Genomic DNA, 17286 nt, shown 5'->3' with positions numbered 1-17286 from the left:
AAAAATCTAAAGCTTTCGTCTTTGCTCGACGGTGATCTAAGCTCCGAAGTTTGTGTACCAAATCCATCTCTATGTTCCTTCTTTAGTTCTCTTGTCTCTCTCTCTCTTTCTCTAAATTTTATCTATTTACCCAACGGCTTGCACATTCACTTTTTATGAAAATCACGGATTTTGATTAGTGAGACTAAATGTTGTGTGGTCGTGGCATTGCATTCGTTTTTTTGCACCGACAAAATACTTTGTAGACGTAGAAGCAAATCCAAAAATGTAGATTTGTAAAATAAAAATAATTTTCTTCATTTCATTGATGTCAATAGCATTGCGACGGTATAAACTATCCTATTTCATGCGGAAGAAGACACTGAGCTACTTCTCGGTATAATGCCATGGATTACGAGAAACGAAAGCTGTAGCATTCTCATTGAGACGTCATAAACAAAAGTATTTTTTTCCTATCAATGTCCAACATAATTACCGAGAACCAATGTGTTAATTATTAAGTTTTTCTTAGCTTGTATTTTGAAATGAATTTAAAAGAGAAGTTGAATGAATAAAAGAAAATAAATTTATTTACGAGACAGTGGCATTGTATTCTGTACGCTTGGGTGGCTGGTATCAGTCTTACTTTTTCGTAAAACTGATTGAATCGGTGCGTCTAGAATTCACACACAGGAAAAATTCGCCAGTCTTAATCTACTTACGAGCCCAGTTTAGATCGAGCCCCGACACTGTATTTTTCTCGCAGAACATGACAACGATTCGAAAGTAATTCGTCGAGTGTCCCGACTTCAGAGCATTCAAAAAGTAAAATTTATTGGAATCCGATCGCAATGTTCAACGATGACACTGATGAAGACATTGAATTTTTATCTGCAGTGCGTTAACGCGACAGATCTCTCGATTTTGAGTCGAGCGCAAATTGAGCTATTTTCCAGTTGAATATTTCTATCAAGATGTTTCGGCTAGGCCCTTCTATCGTCGAAAAACAAAAGTCGTAGAACAAACACCGAGTATCGAATCTACTGGAGTTAGCCAGCCTACAATTACCTCAATTACGAACAGGTTTCCCATTACATGTTAATTTGTAAATGTACACATTCTGGTTGGACTCCCAATGATTGGTTGCACCTTAACTCTTTCGTTAGGCGCTGCATACCACAATCACACTAGAATAACGAAAGATTTGGCATTGTCATCATTATGATATTTTGTCCATTGAATCGGTTATAATTAAAATGATTGAAGTGATTGACGTTACAAATGTACTTGAGAGTAAATAATGACGATGACAATTCATTCGCTTGGAAATCGCTGTTCGAATATTATGAGTGAAGAAGCGAAAATTGTAGAATTTTCGAAACAAATAAATAACAGCAACGGTTTGATGAACGCGGTTAATTCGAATTGTTCAAAATGTAATGAATGACAACCTGGCCTACGTTAGTGAAGGTCGTGACGCAAGTCCATTCAAACTGAAAATTGACAAATTTTTTTTTCCATAGACTGAGGAATCATGGCCCTACGTCAGTGAAGGGCCGTGACGCAAGTCCGTTCACACTGAGAACATTTACCTTTTTTTTTTCGTTGGACTGAGGAAACTCACAACTTTTTTGACTTTTCCCCTCCGCTCCTTCTATCCCACTTAATTTTTTCTAATCTAGGGTCCATACGAGTTCAACGAGACTATCACACGCCTCATAAGGTTAGATTTGGCGAGATATTAAATTTCAAAACTTGGAAGAAATAGATTTTCATACATTTTTGAAATAGATGAATTTTACCAACCTTTGTCCCTTTGTCACTTTGTTACAACGAACTTTTGAATTTTCCGGTGGATTTGGCTGAAATTTTCAGGGTATGTCAAGGATGTAATTCTAAGAAACTAATTGAAGGAATTTTCATAAAAGTTTATAATTTCGGAGCTATGAGCGTTTTAAGCTATTGAACTATAGGACCCATAACTCAGAAAATATGGCAAAGAAAGTTCATTTAAAGACAAATTTACAGAGTTTCAAATTTCAGTCGACACGTGTTTCAGTGTTTTTCAACAGAAATCTACCATATGGGAGCTATGAGCGTTTTAAGTGTGAGCTATGTCAGCCATAACTCGGAAAGTTCGTTTAAAAGACAAAGTTGTAGAGTTTCACTTTCTAGTCGACAACGTGTTTGATGGTTTTCCCCAAGAATCGATCATTTGGAGCTAGATAGCGTTTTAAGTGCGAGCTATGTCAGCCATAACTCAGAAATAATGGCAGATAGAAAGTTCATTTAAAAGACAAAGTATAGATTTTTCAGATTTTAGTGCGATGCGTGTTTCATGGTTTCCTAAAAAGTCGCATATTTGAAAGCTATGAGCGTTTTAAGTGCGAGCTATGTCAGCCATAACTCGGCAACATATAACTCTCGTATAAAAGACAAAGTTATAGAGTTTATATTCTAGTCGATACGTGTTTCATAATTTCCCTAAAAGGGTCATAAGTGGCAGATGTTGAGGAAGGAATTTTTTAAAATTGTGAAATATATTGCTTAAAGAATGGAACTTCAACGGAAGAAAGCCGAATCATCTGCCACTTGTTGACAGCAAATTTTTTTGTTATAAATTCTTTTCTAAAATTTTTCTTGTAAAATTTTTGTTGATCATACTTTCGCGTGTTTTCTCATCAGATGCCATTGTGACGCATATCTTTTTGCGTGTCGAATCTGTAAGCGTCACCTAACCGATATCAGTTCTTTTGTAAGTGGATACAGAACAGCGTACAGCGTGGATAAGCGTCACCACTCCACTGTAAGTGTTTTGGGCGATGAATGAATGCCACAGTTAGACTTAATGAAAATATTTGTATTCTAAACTTTACTTTATGAATGGGACACGTTAAAAGATAAATGTATGAAAGTTGTTAGTGCATCTGTCTGAACGATTTTTACTTGTTTGCCGTACTTAGGACTCATGAAACCACATTTTTTGTTTCAGTCGTAACAACGCACTTCTAGAAAAAGTGCTATTAATGACAGCTGCAAATAGAGTACTATTTTGTATGAAATTTTATCCCCACTCTTTTACAGTGTAAAATTTTGTATGGAGCACTGTCAAGTTTCATACCCTATTTGGAGTACCACTTTTGCTTGAAGTGTGTTGGTCGTAACCATAAATGGCATCGGGGAATCTGGCACACGCGATCTAAGTATGCGTCGTTTTACTACATGCACACGAAATTCAGGCTGTGCCAGATTCAATTTGTATGGTGTGCCAAATTACCCCACGCCGTCAATCGTTAATAAATCAAAAACGCAATTTATTAGGTTTTGACACCTATTCGATTTTCGATTTTAGAATGCGCGTTTTTATAGACAAAAGTTGTCCGCTCTTACTATCATTTTTTTGCAATAATTATTGCACAATCCCTACCACTTCTCTACGATCTCTACCACTCTTACTTACAATATCACCATTTAAGTAATTGCGTTGAACAATCCGCTACTTTTAATCATCGTATTTATTTGGCTTTTTTCTAATTGAGGTAGAGCTTCTGTTGAGAATAAATATTTTTTTAATAAACTAATTACCATCACGATTACTATAATTGAATATATCATTTTATTTTAGTAAGCAAAACGAGCGGAAGAAACTATCGCTGAATATTCAGCCAATAAAAGTTACTCCAACCGATGATAAACCGTATGAGACGATGGCTGTTGACGACATTAGACGACCTTAGAAAAAGTTGAAGATGATGACGGCGCGTTGGCTATGATCCGACAATTGCAACCGGTTCAGTTGGAATTCCCTGGCATCCGGCTGTCGACAATAACCTTAATCCGGAATTGAATCGTGAATAGAAAATTGCGCCATTCCACCTTTGTTAGCAATCACATACTTTATCATCTATCCTAACGGTCTGTGTACCCGACACAAGAAAAAATGTGGGGAATGAGAGTTGTGAGAGGTGTGGTCATACATACATTCTGTGACATTAGCACGATCCAAATTAAGTGTTCGTAAACGTTATTGATCCTAAATTCGTAAGTTAATTTTCCTTTTTGACGTCCATAACATGTATGTCGTAGTTTTCGACTCGCGTATCTGTGTGCCTATAAAGTTGGCGCGCTTTTTTGCTTAAGCTTCAACTGAAAGTGATGTGGGCATACCCACCCCAAACCAATATAATCCATCCGCGTAACTTAACTAAAGAATCAGCCACACATTCATTGACTTAAAGATAAACATAACAGATAAAGTGTTTATTGTGTAAAACGTACTTAAACACATTCGAAGACTTTCACTTCAACATTAGCAACATTTGTTCGAAGTTACTGCTTTTGTAAGCATTACATTCATTACATTTCGTTCACTCATTCATTTTGAAAGTCCTTGCTTCTCAGAATACAATAAAAGGATTCTTTCATTGAAAATGGTTTCATATACGAGCGAATGCTACCATAAACGTATGGATGTTCATTGAACGTCAGACACATACTACGTCCTTACTTCTTGTCACTTGCCATCCCACTCTTCACGGACTTTACATTTTTTCTGAGGCTGACCTGATTGTGAAGTAAGGACCAGCAGATTCAAACTTACACAGAAACTTACATTAAGGAGGTTATAGCAAAAAATGGAATCATTGTTGACGAGGCCAACGCGCCCGCCTCCAGAAATGCTGCCATCAGGTCAAAGTAAAGTTAAAAGTCCAAAAAATAAAAAAAACAATCTGTGAATAGATGACATCTATTAGATAGCCAATTATTTTTTGTTCCGAAAGCGGCGAAAAGATTTCGGTTCATTTCAAATGTGCAGGGTAACAGCCTAAGATTCGACTTTATGTTGAGCTAACAATTTTATGGCATGACAATTATATAATCGTCCTGTGACCTACATTATTCGGAAAGTGGATTTATTAGCTGCAGTAGAGGTGAGTGGGCATACCTAATTTTTATGCCCGCCCTGCCCAAAGCCCAATAATTTAAAAAAAAGCATGCCCACGGCGCAGCCCATGCCCAAGAATCTTAAAAAGCATGCGCCACTGCCCAGCCATGCCCAAGGCCACATAGGAAATTTTCGCTAAAATGTGAAAATGTTCAATCTGAGGCGAAACCGATGTTGACAGCACAGTTGGAAACACATTTTATGTGCGATAGCTGTTTTAAAATTCCTTGAATGAATATTACATCGTACGGAAAGTCTAGACTGCACTTAAGACTTAAGTTGTGGGATCACACAATTTTTGAAAAGTGCCATGCTGCGCCCTATGCCCACGAAATTGTAAAGTGCACATGCCATGTCCGTGGGCATGCCCATGGGCGTGGGCAGCCCATTTTATGGGCAGCCCACTCACCTCTAGGCTGCAGTTTGTGACAGGAAAGACTTCTACAGTCGGGATTTCGCTCTGTCTAAACTGACACCAACAAAAACTCTACGCTCTAGTGTCATCGTTGAACATCGTGATAGATTCAATTAATTCCTTATCCTTATCAATGTGGTTATAGAAGAACACAGTGCCCTCACTCGCGTCTAACTGGGCTCGTTAGCAGAATTGCAGAATAAACTCTGAATGTATTCCTGTGTGTGAATGCTAGACGCACCGATTTCTTTGTTGAGTGGATCAGCTGAAACGAAATGCGTCAGTTTTTTTTCAGTCGCCGACTGTAATGAAATTTTGTGACTTTTCGAAGACACGAATTGTGTATATATGACTTGCCTTTATATGGCGAATTCCATGACCTGACCCATTTATTAATAAATTTTTTGAAATGAACCGAAATCTTTTCGCCGCTTTCGAACAAAAAAATTGGCTCATCTAATAGATCGTCCTGCTAGTATTCACAATCTTGTTTTTTTTCTCGTGNAATAGTCTTTTCGCCGCTTTCGACAAAATTGGCTCATCTAATAGATGTCATCTATTCACAGATTTGTTTTTTTATTTTTTTTGGACTTTTAACTTTACTTTGACCTGATGGCAGCATTTCTGGAGGCGGGCAAGCGTTGGCCCTCGTCAACAATGATTCCATTTTTTGCTATAACCTCCTCTAATGTAAGTTTCTTGTAAGTTTTGAATCTGCTGGTCCTTACTTACAATCAGGTCAGCCTCAGAAAAAATGTAAAGTCCGTGAAGAGTGGGATGGCAAGTGACAAGAAGTAAGGACGTAGTATGTTGTCTGACGTTCAATGAACATCCATACGTTTATGGTAGCATTCGCTCGTATATGAAACCATTTTCAATGAAAGAATCCTTTTATTGTATTCTGAGAAGCAAGGACTTTCAAAATGAATGAGTGAACGAAATGTAATGAATGTAATGCTTTACAAAAGCAGTACATTCGAACAAATGTTGCTAATGTTGAAGTGAAAGTCTTCGAATGTGTTTAAGTACGTTTTACACAATAAACACTTTATCTGTTATGTTTATCTTTAAGTCAATGAATGTGTGGCTGATTCTTTAGTTAAGTTACGCGGATGGATTATATTGGGTTTGGGGGTGGGTATTGCCCACATCACTTTCAGTTGAAGCTTAAGCAAAAAAGCGCGCCAACTTTATAGGCACACAGATACGCGAGTCGAAAACTACGACATACATGTTATGGACGTCAAAAAGGAAAATTTAACTTACGAATTTAGGATCAATAACGTTTACGAACACTTAATTTGGATCGTGCTAATGTCACAGAATGTATGTATGACCACACCTCTCACAACTCTCATTCCCCACATTTTTTCTTGTGTCGGGTACACCAGACCGTTAGGATGAGATGATAAATGTATGTGATTGCTAACAAAGGTGGAATGGCGCAATTTTCTATTCACGATTCAATTCCGGATTAAGGTTATTGTCGACAGCCGGGATGCCAGGGAATTCCAACTGAACCGGTTGCAATTGTCGGATCATAGCCAACGGCGCCGTCATCATCTTCAACTTTTTCTAACGGTCCGTCTAATGTCGTCAACAGCCATCGTCTCATACGGTTTTATCATCGGTTGGAGTAACTTTTATTGGCTGAATATTCAGCGATAGTTTCTTCCGCTCGTTTTGCGTTACTAAAATAAAATGATTAATTCAATTATAGTAATCGTGATGGTAATTAGTTTATTAAAAAAATATTTATTCTCAACAGAAGCTCTACCTCAATTAGAAAAAAATGCCAAATAAATACGATGATTAAAAAAGTAGCGGATTGTTCAACGGCAATTACTTAAATGGGGTGATATTGTAAGTAAGAGTGGTAGGAGATCGTAGAGAAGTGGTAGGGATTGTGCAATAATTATTGCAAAAAAATGATAGTAAGAGCGGACAACTTTTGTCTATAAAAACGCGCATTCTAAAATCGAAAATCGAATAGGTGTCAAAACCTAATAAATTGCGTTTTTGATTTATTAACGATTGACGGCGTGGGGTAATTTGGCACACCATACAAATTGAATCTGGCACAGCCATGAATTTTCGTTGCATGTAGTAAACGGACGCATACTTAGATCGCGTGTGCCAGATTCCCCGATGCCATTTATGGTTACGACCAACACACTTCAAGCAAAAGTGGTACTCCAAATAGGGTATTGAAACTTGACAGTGCTCCATACAAAATTTTACACTGTAAAAGAGTGGGGATAAAATTTCATACAAAATAGTACTCTATTTGGCAGCTGTCATTAATAGCACTTTTTCTAGAAGTGCGTTGTTACGACTGAAACAAAAAATGTGGTTTCATGAGTCCTAAGTACGGGCAAACAAGTAAAAATCGTTACAGACAGATGCACTAACAACTTTCATAACATTTACTTTTAACGTGTCCCATTCATAAAGTAAAGTTTAGAATAACAAATATTTTCATTAAGTCTAACTGTGGCATTCATTCATCGCCCAAAACCACTTACAGTGGAGGTGTGACGCTGTATCCACGCTGTACGCTGTTCTGTTATCCACTTACAAAAGAACTGATATCGGTGTAGGTGACGCTTACAGATTCGACACGCAAAAAGATATGCGTCACAAATGGCATCTGATGAGGAAAACACGCGAAAGTATGATCAACAAAAATTTTACAAGAAAAATTTTAGAAAGAGAATTATAACAAAAAAATTTGCGTCAACAAGTGGCAGATGATTCGGCTTTCTTCCGTTTGAATTCCATTCTTTAAAGCAATATATTTCACAATTTTAAAAAATTTCCTTCCTCAACATCTGCCACTTATGACCCTTTTTAGGGAAATTATGAAACACGTATCGACTAGAATATAAAACTCTATAACTTTGTCTTTTATACGAGAGTTATATGTTCCGAGTTATGGCTGACATAGCTCGCACTTAAAACGCTCATAGCTTTCAAATATGCGACTTTTTAGGGAAACCATGAAACACGCATCGACTAAAATCTGAAAATCTATAACTTTGTCTTTTAAATGAACTTTCTATCTGCCATATTTTCTGAGTTATGGCTGACATAGCTCGCACTTAAAACGCTCATAGCTCCCAAATGATCGATTCTTGGGGAAAACCATCAAACACGTGTCGACTAGAAAGTGAAACTCTACAACTTTGTCTTTTAAACGAACTTTCCGAGTTATGGCTGACATAGCTCACACTTAAAACGCTCATAGCTCCCATATGGTAGATTTCTGTTGAAAACACTGAAACACGTGTCGACTGAAATTTGAAACTCTGTAAATTTGTCTTTTAAATGAACTTTCTATTTGCCATATTTTCTGAGTTATGGGTCCTATAGTTCAATAGCTTAAAACGCTCATAGCTCCGAAATTATAAACTTTTATGAAAATTCCTTCAAATTAGTTTCTTAGAATTACATCCTTGACATACCCTGAAAATTTCAGCCAAATCCACCGGCAAATTCAAAAGTTTCGTTGTAACAAAGTGACAAAGGGACAAAGGTTGGTAAAATTCATCTATTTCAAAATGTATGAAAATCTATTTCTTCCAAGTTTTGAAATTTAATATCTCGGCCAAATCTTAACCTTATGAGGCGTGTGATAGCTCGTTGAACTCGTATGGACGCCTAGATTACGAAAAAATTAAGTGGGGATAGAAGGAGCGGAGGGGGAAAAGTCAAAAAAGTTGTGAGTTCCTCAGTCCAACGAAAAAAAAAAGGTAAATTTTTCAGTGTGAACGGACTTGCGTCACGGCCCTTCACTGACGTAGGGCCATGATTCCTCAGTCCTATGGAAAAAAAAATTTGTCAAATTTTTCAGTTTGAATGGACTTGCGTCACGACCCTTCACTAACGTAGGGCCACGGTTGTCATTCATACATTTTGAAACAATTCGAATTAACCGCGGTTCATCAAACCGTTGCTGTTATTTATTTGTTTCGAAAATTCTACACAATTTTCGCTCTTCACTCATAATATTCGAACAGCGATTTCCAAGCGAATGAATTGTCATCGTCCATTATTTACTCTCAAGTACATTTGTAACGTCAATCACTTCAATCATTTTAATTATAAACCGGATTCAATGGACAAAATATCATAATGATGACAATGCCAAATCTTTCGTTATTCTAGTGTGATTGTGGTATGCAGCGCCTAACGAAAGAGTTAAGGTGCAACCAATCATTGGGAGTCCAACCAGAATGTGTACATTTACAAATTAACATGTAATGGGAAACCTGTTCGTACCATTGAGGTAATTGTAGCTGGGCTAACTCCCAGTAGATTCGATACTCGGTGTTTTGTTCTACGACTTTTGTTTTCGAGCGATAGAAGGGCCTAGCCGAAACATCTTGATAGAAATATTCAACTGGAAAATAGCTCAATTTGCGCTCGACTCAAAATCGAGAGATCTGTCGCGTTAACGCATGCAGTAAAAATTCAATGTCTTCATCAGTGTCATCGTTGAACATTGCGACGGATTCAATAAATTTTACTTTTTTGAATGCTCTGAAGTCGGGACTCGGGACGAAATTACTTATTCGGAATCGTTGTCAATGTTCTGCGAGAAAAATACAGTGTCGGGGCTCGATCTAACTGGGCTCGTAAGTAGATTAAACTGCGAATGTTTTCCTGTGTGTGAATTCTAGACGCACCGATTCAATCAGTTTTACGAAAAAGTAAGACTGATACAGCCACCCAAGCGTACAGAATACAATGCCACTGTCTCGTAAATAAATTTATTTCTTTTATTCATTCAACTTCTCTTTTAAATTCATTTCAAAATACAAGCTAAGGAAAACTTAATAATTAACACATTGGGTTCTCGGTACATTATGTTGGACATTGATAGGAAAAAAATACTTTTGGTTTATGACGTCTCAATGAGAATGCTACAGCTTTCGTTCTCGTAATCCATGGCATTATCACCGAGAAGTAGCTCAGTGTCTTCTTCCGCATGAAGAATAGGATAGTTTATACCGTCGCCAATGCTATTGACATCAATGAAATGAAGAAAAATTATTTTATTTTACAAAATCTACAATTTTTGGATTGCTTCTACGTCTACAAAGTATTTTTGTCGGTGCAAAAAAACGAATGCAATGCCACGACCACACAACATTTATCTCACTAATCAAAATCCGTGATTTTCATAAAACAGTGGAAATGGTGCAAGCCGTTGGGTAAATAGATAAAATTAGAGAAAGAGAGAGAGAGAAAGAGAAACTAAAGAAGGAACATAGAGATTGGATTTGGTACACAAACCTTCGGAGCCTTAGATCAGCGTCGAGCAAAGACGAAAGCTTTAGATTTTTAAGCTCAAGAATGGTCATTGTTGACCACAGAAGGCGATAATTCAGAAAAAAAATTACTTTGATCATCATCCCAGATTTCGTCAATCGTCTACATATTTACCATAAATACAGTCGTGTCGAGAGATTACATGTAGCGATCTCGGTAAATTTTCGGTCGATAGCGCCTGCAGGTCAGAGCAGACTTTTGCGCGCAGAATGGAAATTGTTAAATTTGAACATGGACTTTTGCGCGTAGGATAAAATTCTAACATTTGAACATGGACTTTTGCGCGTAGAATATAAATTGTTAAATGTGCAATTTACGCAGTATTGTTAGTACACTTGGTGCTATTTACCGATAATTTACCGAGGTCGGTAAATGCAACCTCTAGTCATGTCCTATTAATTGAGTAATCGTACTTCAAAAGAATTTGGTCGGTAGATATCACAGTCATTACATTAGTGTCCTTACTAAGTTCCTTCACTCGTAACCAACATGGTGAGGAAAACTTCGTTTATAGTTTTGCCGTATGAATAAGCTTTCATTTACCTCCAGTCTCATTGATGTGTAAATTTGTTTGTAAAATTTGACTTTGTGTCACGACGAAAAAATAAAACAAAAATGTGAACGAGGCTTTCTTAAATACAATTTCTATTTTTCTAAAATATAATTTGTATAAGTAAGTATATAATGTACAAAAAAACAAAATTATGTTACGAAATATAAAGCTTATGCGTTGAAATATATAATTTGTTAAAATGTTAAATTGAAAACGAATTATTGAAAATGTAAGAATTTTGTTAGTCATTTTATACAAATGGCAAACGTATCACAACACAGTGGACGTCACAGTGGAAATTTAGGCATAAATTTGCTTCAGCTGGTTCACTCATACAAATACAACTGATACGTCTTTATAGGTTTTCACCACTACCACGCGCGTGTGGATGTATCTATTTCACCCTTATAAACAAGAACTTTTACTATGCTGGTGCATGTAACAAGGCTATTACATGTATAGGCAATAACCTTTACATCACTCGCATAGTAAAACGTCGTACTACACACGGGAAATAAAGTGATATCTCGTATCACGATGAGTAAAAGTACCTCGGGCTGCCGCCCTCGGATACTTTTTCTCATCTGGATACGAGATATCACTTTACTTCCCTTGCATAGTAATGTACTATTGTTTGAATGAATGGATCAGTTGAAAAGCAGCTGAAGCAAATTCAAGCCTAAATTTTACTGACGTCCCCTGTATTAAATCCGATTTTTTTTTTCTGCGAATGGCTTCGTCAGGTGAATCGAAAGCTTCATTACGACAGAGATATTTGAAAATTTGCTACGAAATTTCCTTATAACGCCTTTCAGAACAACCGCGACTACTAACTGAATTTTTAACGAAGCTCTCACATCTCTGGTTTTCAGATAACCATGTTATCGATAGCGACGATAAAATCAATAGGTTTTTCTTGAGTTCAGCAACCGATTCATAACCGGCACCCGGCATAAAAGTCATAACTGAAACCTTCGCTCAACATATCTTTCAGATACAGCTGATCCACCATACAAACATAAGTGCTTATAGCGTTTATACGGGTTATACGGGTGAAATAGTTGCACAAACGCGTGCGGTAGTCGTAAAAACGTCAAACCACATTTCTTTGTATAAGTGGATCAGCTGAAACGAAATGCGTCCGTTTTTTTTCAAAGTCGACTGTAATGAAATTTTTTGACTTTTCGAAGACACGAATTGTGTACATGACTTGCCTTTATATGGCGAATTCCATGACCTGACACATTTATTAATAAATTTTTTGAAATGAACCGAAATCTATTAGACGTTCATGGAACTTTATCTGCTGGTGAACTAAACTCAGAAGAATCCAAGATGCTCTAAGAAGCGATAGCAGAAGATTAAGCGGATGAAATAAATGAACCTTTAAATATCGAACGATCACACGGACGATTCGTTTGCCATTTGTATGTAGGGAGTGGTAGAAATTGATTTTAAATGTCTTGTTATGGTGTTCTAAGTACTACAAATGTTTCAATTCTCGTTGACAGGACAGAGATCTCGAACGTATTTGAATAGAGGGAACAATCGTCATCTTCCCGTTTTAAAAATTCTTCCCAGCTTAATGCAAATTAAAATTACTCTTTGTTGTTGTTGAGTCAAATAACGACAACAAAGTTTGTGCCCAAGACATGTTAAATGCATCCAACGAAATGTTTTCTCAAATATAAATTTATGAAAGAAAATGGACGTCAAAAAGGAAAATTTAATTTACGAAATTCCATCAAGGACCAAGAACGTTTACGAACACTTAATTTGGAGATTATTCTTTATTGCTAAATTTTTTCAATTTATTAATTTTGTACATACGTTATGCGTGTGTCTGTGTGTGTGTTTGTTTTTCTTTTATCGTGATAAAATAAGGCAGTCACAGAATGTATGTATGACGACACCTATCACAACTCTCATTCCTCCACATTTTTCTCTTTTCAATTAATATATGCGCGAACCATACATTTCATTCATAACAACACATTGTCCGACTTCTTTCGATCATTTTCAGTTGTATGTTCTGCAACGTCAATTAAAACCGTTTCCAATGGTTTAATTTCATCGCCACGTTCAATGTCAATTCTTGACGTTGGACTATTACTTATCGATTCATAAACGGTTGACAAATGTTGACTTTGTGTCGGGTACACCAGACCGTCGCCCAAACTAATATTTTCAGAAATTTGAAAATTTTTAATTTTTTTTTTTTTTTTACTGACACCAAACGGAAGTGTTAATTTTTTGCAAAAAGAAAATCTTTCGATCAAACGTTAGGATGAGATGATTAATGGATGTGATTGCTAGCAAAACTATTAGAAAGGTAGACTGGATACGGTTATTTAGTTCGGGTTCTTGTAACAAATGCATCTTCTTTGGGTGATTTACGTATACAAAGAAAAGTAGTGGGGGTAGCGTCAACTACAACTTCAGTTGTCTTAAACACATCGTAAACTAATTTGTAAGAATCTGAATTGGAAAGCAAAAAAGCAAAAAACGAGCTATAACTATTTGACGTTACTACCCAGACAAAACACTGGTTCTGTTGCATCTAAAGATGACACGGGAGATAATCAATTAAAATTATACTAAATAGCGCGTTGGACCTTATGGCCAGTGTCTCTGATTCTTCTTAAAAGTTGATATCAAATTGCAATTTTAAGTAGCATGCACAGATTCATTTCATGACCAACTTGTTGGTCCCAGGTAACCCACAGTATAAAAAAAAACCGATTAGTACAATTCATCCATTCGAAAGGTAGTTTGACTGTCGTAAGGTGAGCGAAAGAAAAGGCCAATCCGAAATATTCCTTTGTTCCCTGATATGAAACAGGAGTGATTCTGATATGAACCATAAGTGATTTGACTTTGCTATTGCTATGGAGCACCGGTGATATTATTAATAGAAAACCATTCCGAGAAGCGACTGAAACTTGAACTAAGGATATAAGACGAAGCCTAAATGAACGAGTGAATGGAACGGAATCACGGATCGAATAATGTTGCAGTGGCAAGTTGCATGTAAATCGAAATGTGGTAAAACCAAATCAAGGCTACGGTATCGTAATGATATTCACAGTAACAGCGAACATACCTGCTAAAAATGGGCAAAAACCAAATTTTCCAGTTATCACCAAAGACTTCTTGAAAGTTGTTGTAATGACCTAGATGGTAGCCATTTTTGTCGGGACCACCAACTCGAAAGATTGGTGCTCTAAAGGCCTCTGTTGAAGGAAATTTAATTGTGAAACAATCCAAATCAATTCGAACCCGATCAGAGCTTACCTAATGTCGTTCTATTTAACGCCACCAAATACAAATGATAACCGAATAAACTAACTAAACTGACCGCAAACATCACAGACACAAAAAATAGAAATAAAATGTGAAATCGTCCCATTCCGCCATCAAGCTTACCCTGAGTACAAAAAAAAAATTCTCGTTAATTCATCGACGAACCTCAATGCGTTAAGACACTCACCTCCCAAAATAGGATGAAATATTTGAGCGATGTGAGTGATATGTAGAGGCAGTATATCAATGCGTAGCCAAGAAATAGGATGAAGAACTTGTAGTTGCTGAAGTTCACACACGAATTGACCCAGGGACAATGATGGTCCATCTGTTTAAATAAATTGATTGCACTGCACAAACTATCATTATGTTCGTTCATACCTTCAGCACACAGGTTCCACAAACGGAACAATGGTGAGCCCGATCCGGTTTAATGAGCATACATTTGAAGCAGAAACGAACCGATCCGGTTATTGTTCTGCAAATGGATTTTGTGGTAAATTTTTGGTTATCGAAAATGGTGTGTTCAATCAATGTAGCAACCTGTTGCTAATGGGAAGATCTTTCGCAAATGTTTCCAGAATCTGTTTTTGTGTTTCTTGTGAATCGGCTCGTGTCAGTCTATCCATTTCGCTTGGAGGTATGTGGAACTGTAACAATTGTAAATACTTTGTGAGTGAAATTGGCGAGATGAACCCGAGGGGTCACCGACTTCCAAGGATTAATTTGAAGTAAGTACCCCTCGAGATGAACGGCGAATATTTAAGAATTTCCATATTTCAATAATCTTAATGGCAACGTCCCAATCATAAAATGAGTACTTTGAGTACCAACTGCAGTAAATACTCTTTTGTAAAATAGTCAGAAATTTCAGAGCTTATTTCGTTCTTTATAGTCGATAGCAGTGAAGCATATTTTATGAGTAAGTCGAATTAGGTGTAACGTATTAGTCAATCTACACGACGAATGTACTTATCTTATCAGAACGATAATTTCAGTTCCATTACAACCCATATTCGTCATACATATCTTCCAATAATTACCACTCACCTTTGACGGCACCGTTCTGATTGGAGTAAAAACTGTCTGCCAATACGCCCAAAGGAACATTACGAACAGAATGTGGTAGAATATGAGCATAAATATCTTCCCGTAGACCGTCTGTACGTACACTAAAAACGCATCGAAATTAAAAATGTTTTTCGGATCATATGTTGACAGTCGACAAATTGATTTGTGATGGCAGAGTGTAACTTACAAATGCACAGCTGAAATACGTACGCATAGTAGCTCCATAGAAAGATAGAAAGGATAAAAAGAACTGGAATAAATTTAACACATTTTATAACCACTAAACATGGGGTTTGCTGTTTCTGGTAATTATTGCCATTGCTTTCCGGCATATTTATCGATTAACTATGCACTAACTATTTGATCAATTTGACGATTTGTTGCGATATTATTAGCATTTTACTTAAGAGTCCGAAAAATATTAGATTAGGCAATGAATGCTTATGTTTTTGTTACGAGAGCGAGAGATAAGGTGTAGATTGACAGAACAAATTTTTCATTTTAACAGATTGAAGTTTGTCGAAGTTTTGCTTTCAAGTTTGACATTTAGTTAAGAGTTTGTTCAGTTTTTTGGCAGCGTTACGATTTGATGGTTTTCATCGCTTTCATCGAAGAAAAGATTAAAATTTTCCAGGTGACGTTGATCATCAAAAAACTTTTTTCACAAAATTACCTCTCTGAAAATTAAATTTCTAATTCAATCTAAGTAAGGAAACTGTAGCTATTCCGACGGATAAAATTTTCGTTCACACTTATAACTCTATGACTCTACTAAACTGTGACAGGGGATGTCAGTACAATTCAGACATGAATTTACTTCAGGTGTTATTCAGCTATGGTAACCTCATACAAACAAAAGTGCTTTTTTATACGGGTTTAATAGTGACATGCATGCGCGTAATAATGGTAAAAAATTACCTTTTTTTGTTTTTTGAGTGGGTCAGCTGAAAAACAGCTGCAGCAAAATGAAGTCTAAATTTTACTGACGTTCTGGTCGATGAACGTCAACACAATATATCGGAATATTGAATGTATGGAGCGGAGGACACAGCGATTTCGTATAAACAAACTCACCTCTCATGGGAGGTGAGTTTGTTTATATGAAATCGCTATGTCCTCCGGTTTGTATGGCCAGACCATACCTGGTTTGTACATTCATTGGTTCTGCTTCACTGTTTTGTGTCAAGAATTTGGATACTAGTTTTAAATAGAATAGAATAAATAGAATGTGTAACAGTTTTTGAAAATCGCAGGGTTTACAATTCTTTAACGCTCTCGTTATCCTCTCGTTTTCCTGTGATTTTTTTGGCAGTTTTTTTTTACTTAACTAGGAATCCCAAAATTTTTAAATTATAAATGAATCCATTCCACAACTGTAAGAGATGTGTAAATAGTCATTTGTCTACCAAGAGAAGAATATACGAAATTCCAATAAGAACGAACCGCTCGAGTTGGAGTTTCCAGGTGAGCACAACGTTTTTCATATTTGCGAGGAGATGGTAATAACAGTTTTTCTACTCGAACAAAATTATCAGTTTGTTACACCATTTTTCAAAACAAAAACAAAGGTGACAGTTCGGGTGAGAAAAATTACTATTTTCTCCTCAGCCAAAACCAGAGGGGAAAAATTGACATTTTCACTACTCAACTGTCATCAGACGAAGAGTTTTTCTCGTGAAAAATAAT

General features: G+C 36.6%; 1 protein-coding gene and 2 long non-coding RNA genes across 4 annotated transcripts in view; 1 reads left to right on the top strand and 2 right to left on the bottom strand.

The window, feature by feature from the left end:
* The window catches only part of LOC119074063, a 17137-nt gene extending 14862 nt beyond the window's left edge, over positions 1-2275 (bottom strand). Inside the window, exon 1 of the long non-coding RNA XR_005087131.1 lies at positions 2108-2275. This is a non-coding gene — a long non-coding RNA (uncharacterized LOC119074063). The remainder of the gene's footprint in view (positions 1-2107) is intronic.
* The window catches only part of LOC119074065, an 8574-nt gene extending 5669 nt beyond the window's left edge, over positions 1-2905 (top strand). Inside the window, exons 2-3 of the long non-coding RNA XR_005087133.1 lie at positions 578-580; positions 2895-2905. This is a non-coding gene — a long non-coding RNA (uncharacterized LOC119074065). The remainder of the gene's footprint in view (positions 1-577; positions 581-2894) is intronic.
* Positions 2906-10097: 7192 nt separating this feature from the next.
* Positions 10098-16098, bottom strand: LOC119074027 (palmitoyltransferase ZDHHC15). 2 transcript variants are annotated; one of them, XM_037179967.1, is made up of 8 exons: positions 15788-16097; positions 15580-15701; positions 15073-15179; positions 14911-15007; positions 14717-14857; positions 14521-14653; positions 14330-14459; positions 10098-10363 (listed from the first exon to the last, which is right to left on the bottom strand). In XM_037179967.1, exons 1-8 carry the CDS (start codon positions 15930-15932, stop codon positions 10243-10245), a joined length of 996 nt encoding a protein of 331 aa, XP_037035862.1. In that variant the 5' UTR covers positions 15933-16097; the 3' UTR covers positions 10098-10242. The 2 variants fall into 2 exon arrangements, with proteins under 2 accessions (XP_037035862.1, XP_037035863.1); XM_037179968.1 differs by lacking the exon at positions 10098-10363 and adding an exon at positions 12696-13404 and having other exon boundaries at positions 15788-16098.
* Positions 16099-17286: the final 1188 nt, after the last annotated feature.

This window comes from Bradysia coprophila, unplaced genomic scaffold, assembly GCF_014529535.1.
Source record: "Bradysia coprophila strain Holo2 unplaced genomic scaffold, BU_Bcop_v1 contig_138, whole genome shotgun sequence".
Classification (NCBI taxonomy): Eukaryota; Metazoa; Arthropoda; class Insecta; order Diptera; family Sciaridae; genus Bradysia; species Bradysia coprophila.
The sequence above is the reverse complement of the archived record's forward strand: the minus strand, read 5'-3'. Positions and strand labels throughout refer to the sequence as shown.

What these genes read in the sequence shown, in the direction of transcription:
- LOC119074027 (XM_037179968.1), bottom strand. Translation starts at nt 15,932, where the DNA reads ATGCCGGAAAGCAATGGCAATAATTACCAGAAACAGCAAACCCCATGT. An exon ending in GTGGAACCTGTGTGCTGAAG is followed by an intron (nt 14,858 to 14,910) that starts GTATGAACGAAC and finishes TTATTTAAACAG; the next exon opens with ATGGACCATCATTGTCCCTG. An exon ending in ATTTCATCCTATTTTGGGAG is followed by an intron (nt 14,654 to 14,716) that starts GTGAGTGTCTTA and finishes TTTTGTACTCAG; the next exon opens with GGTAAGCTTGATGGCGGAAT.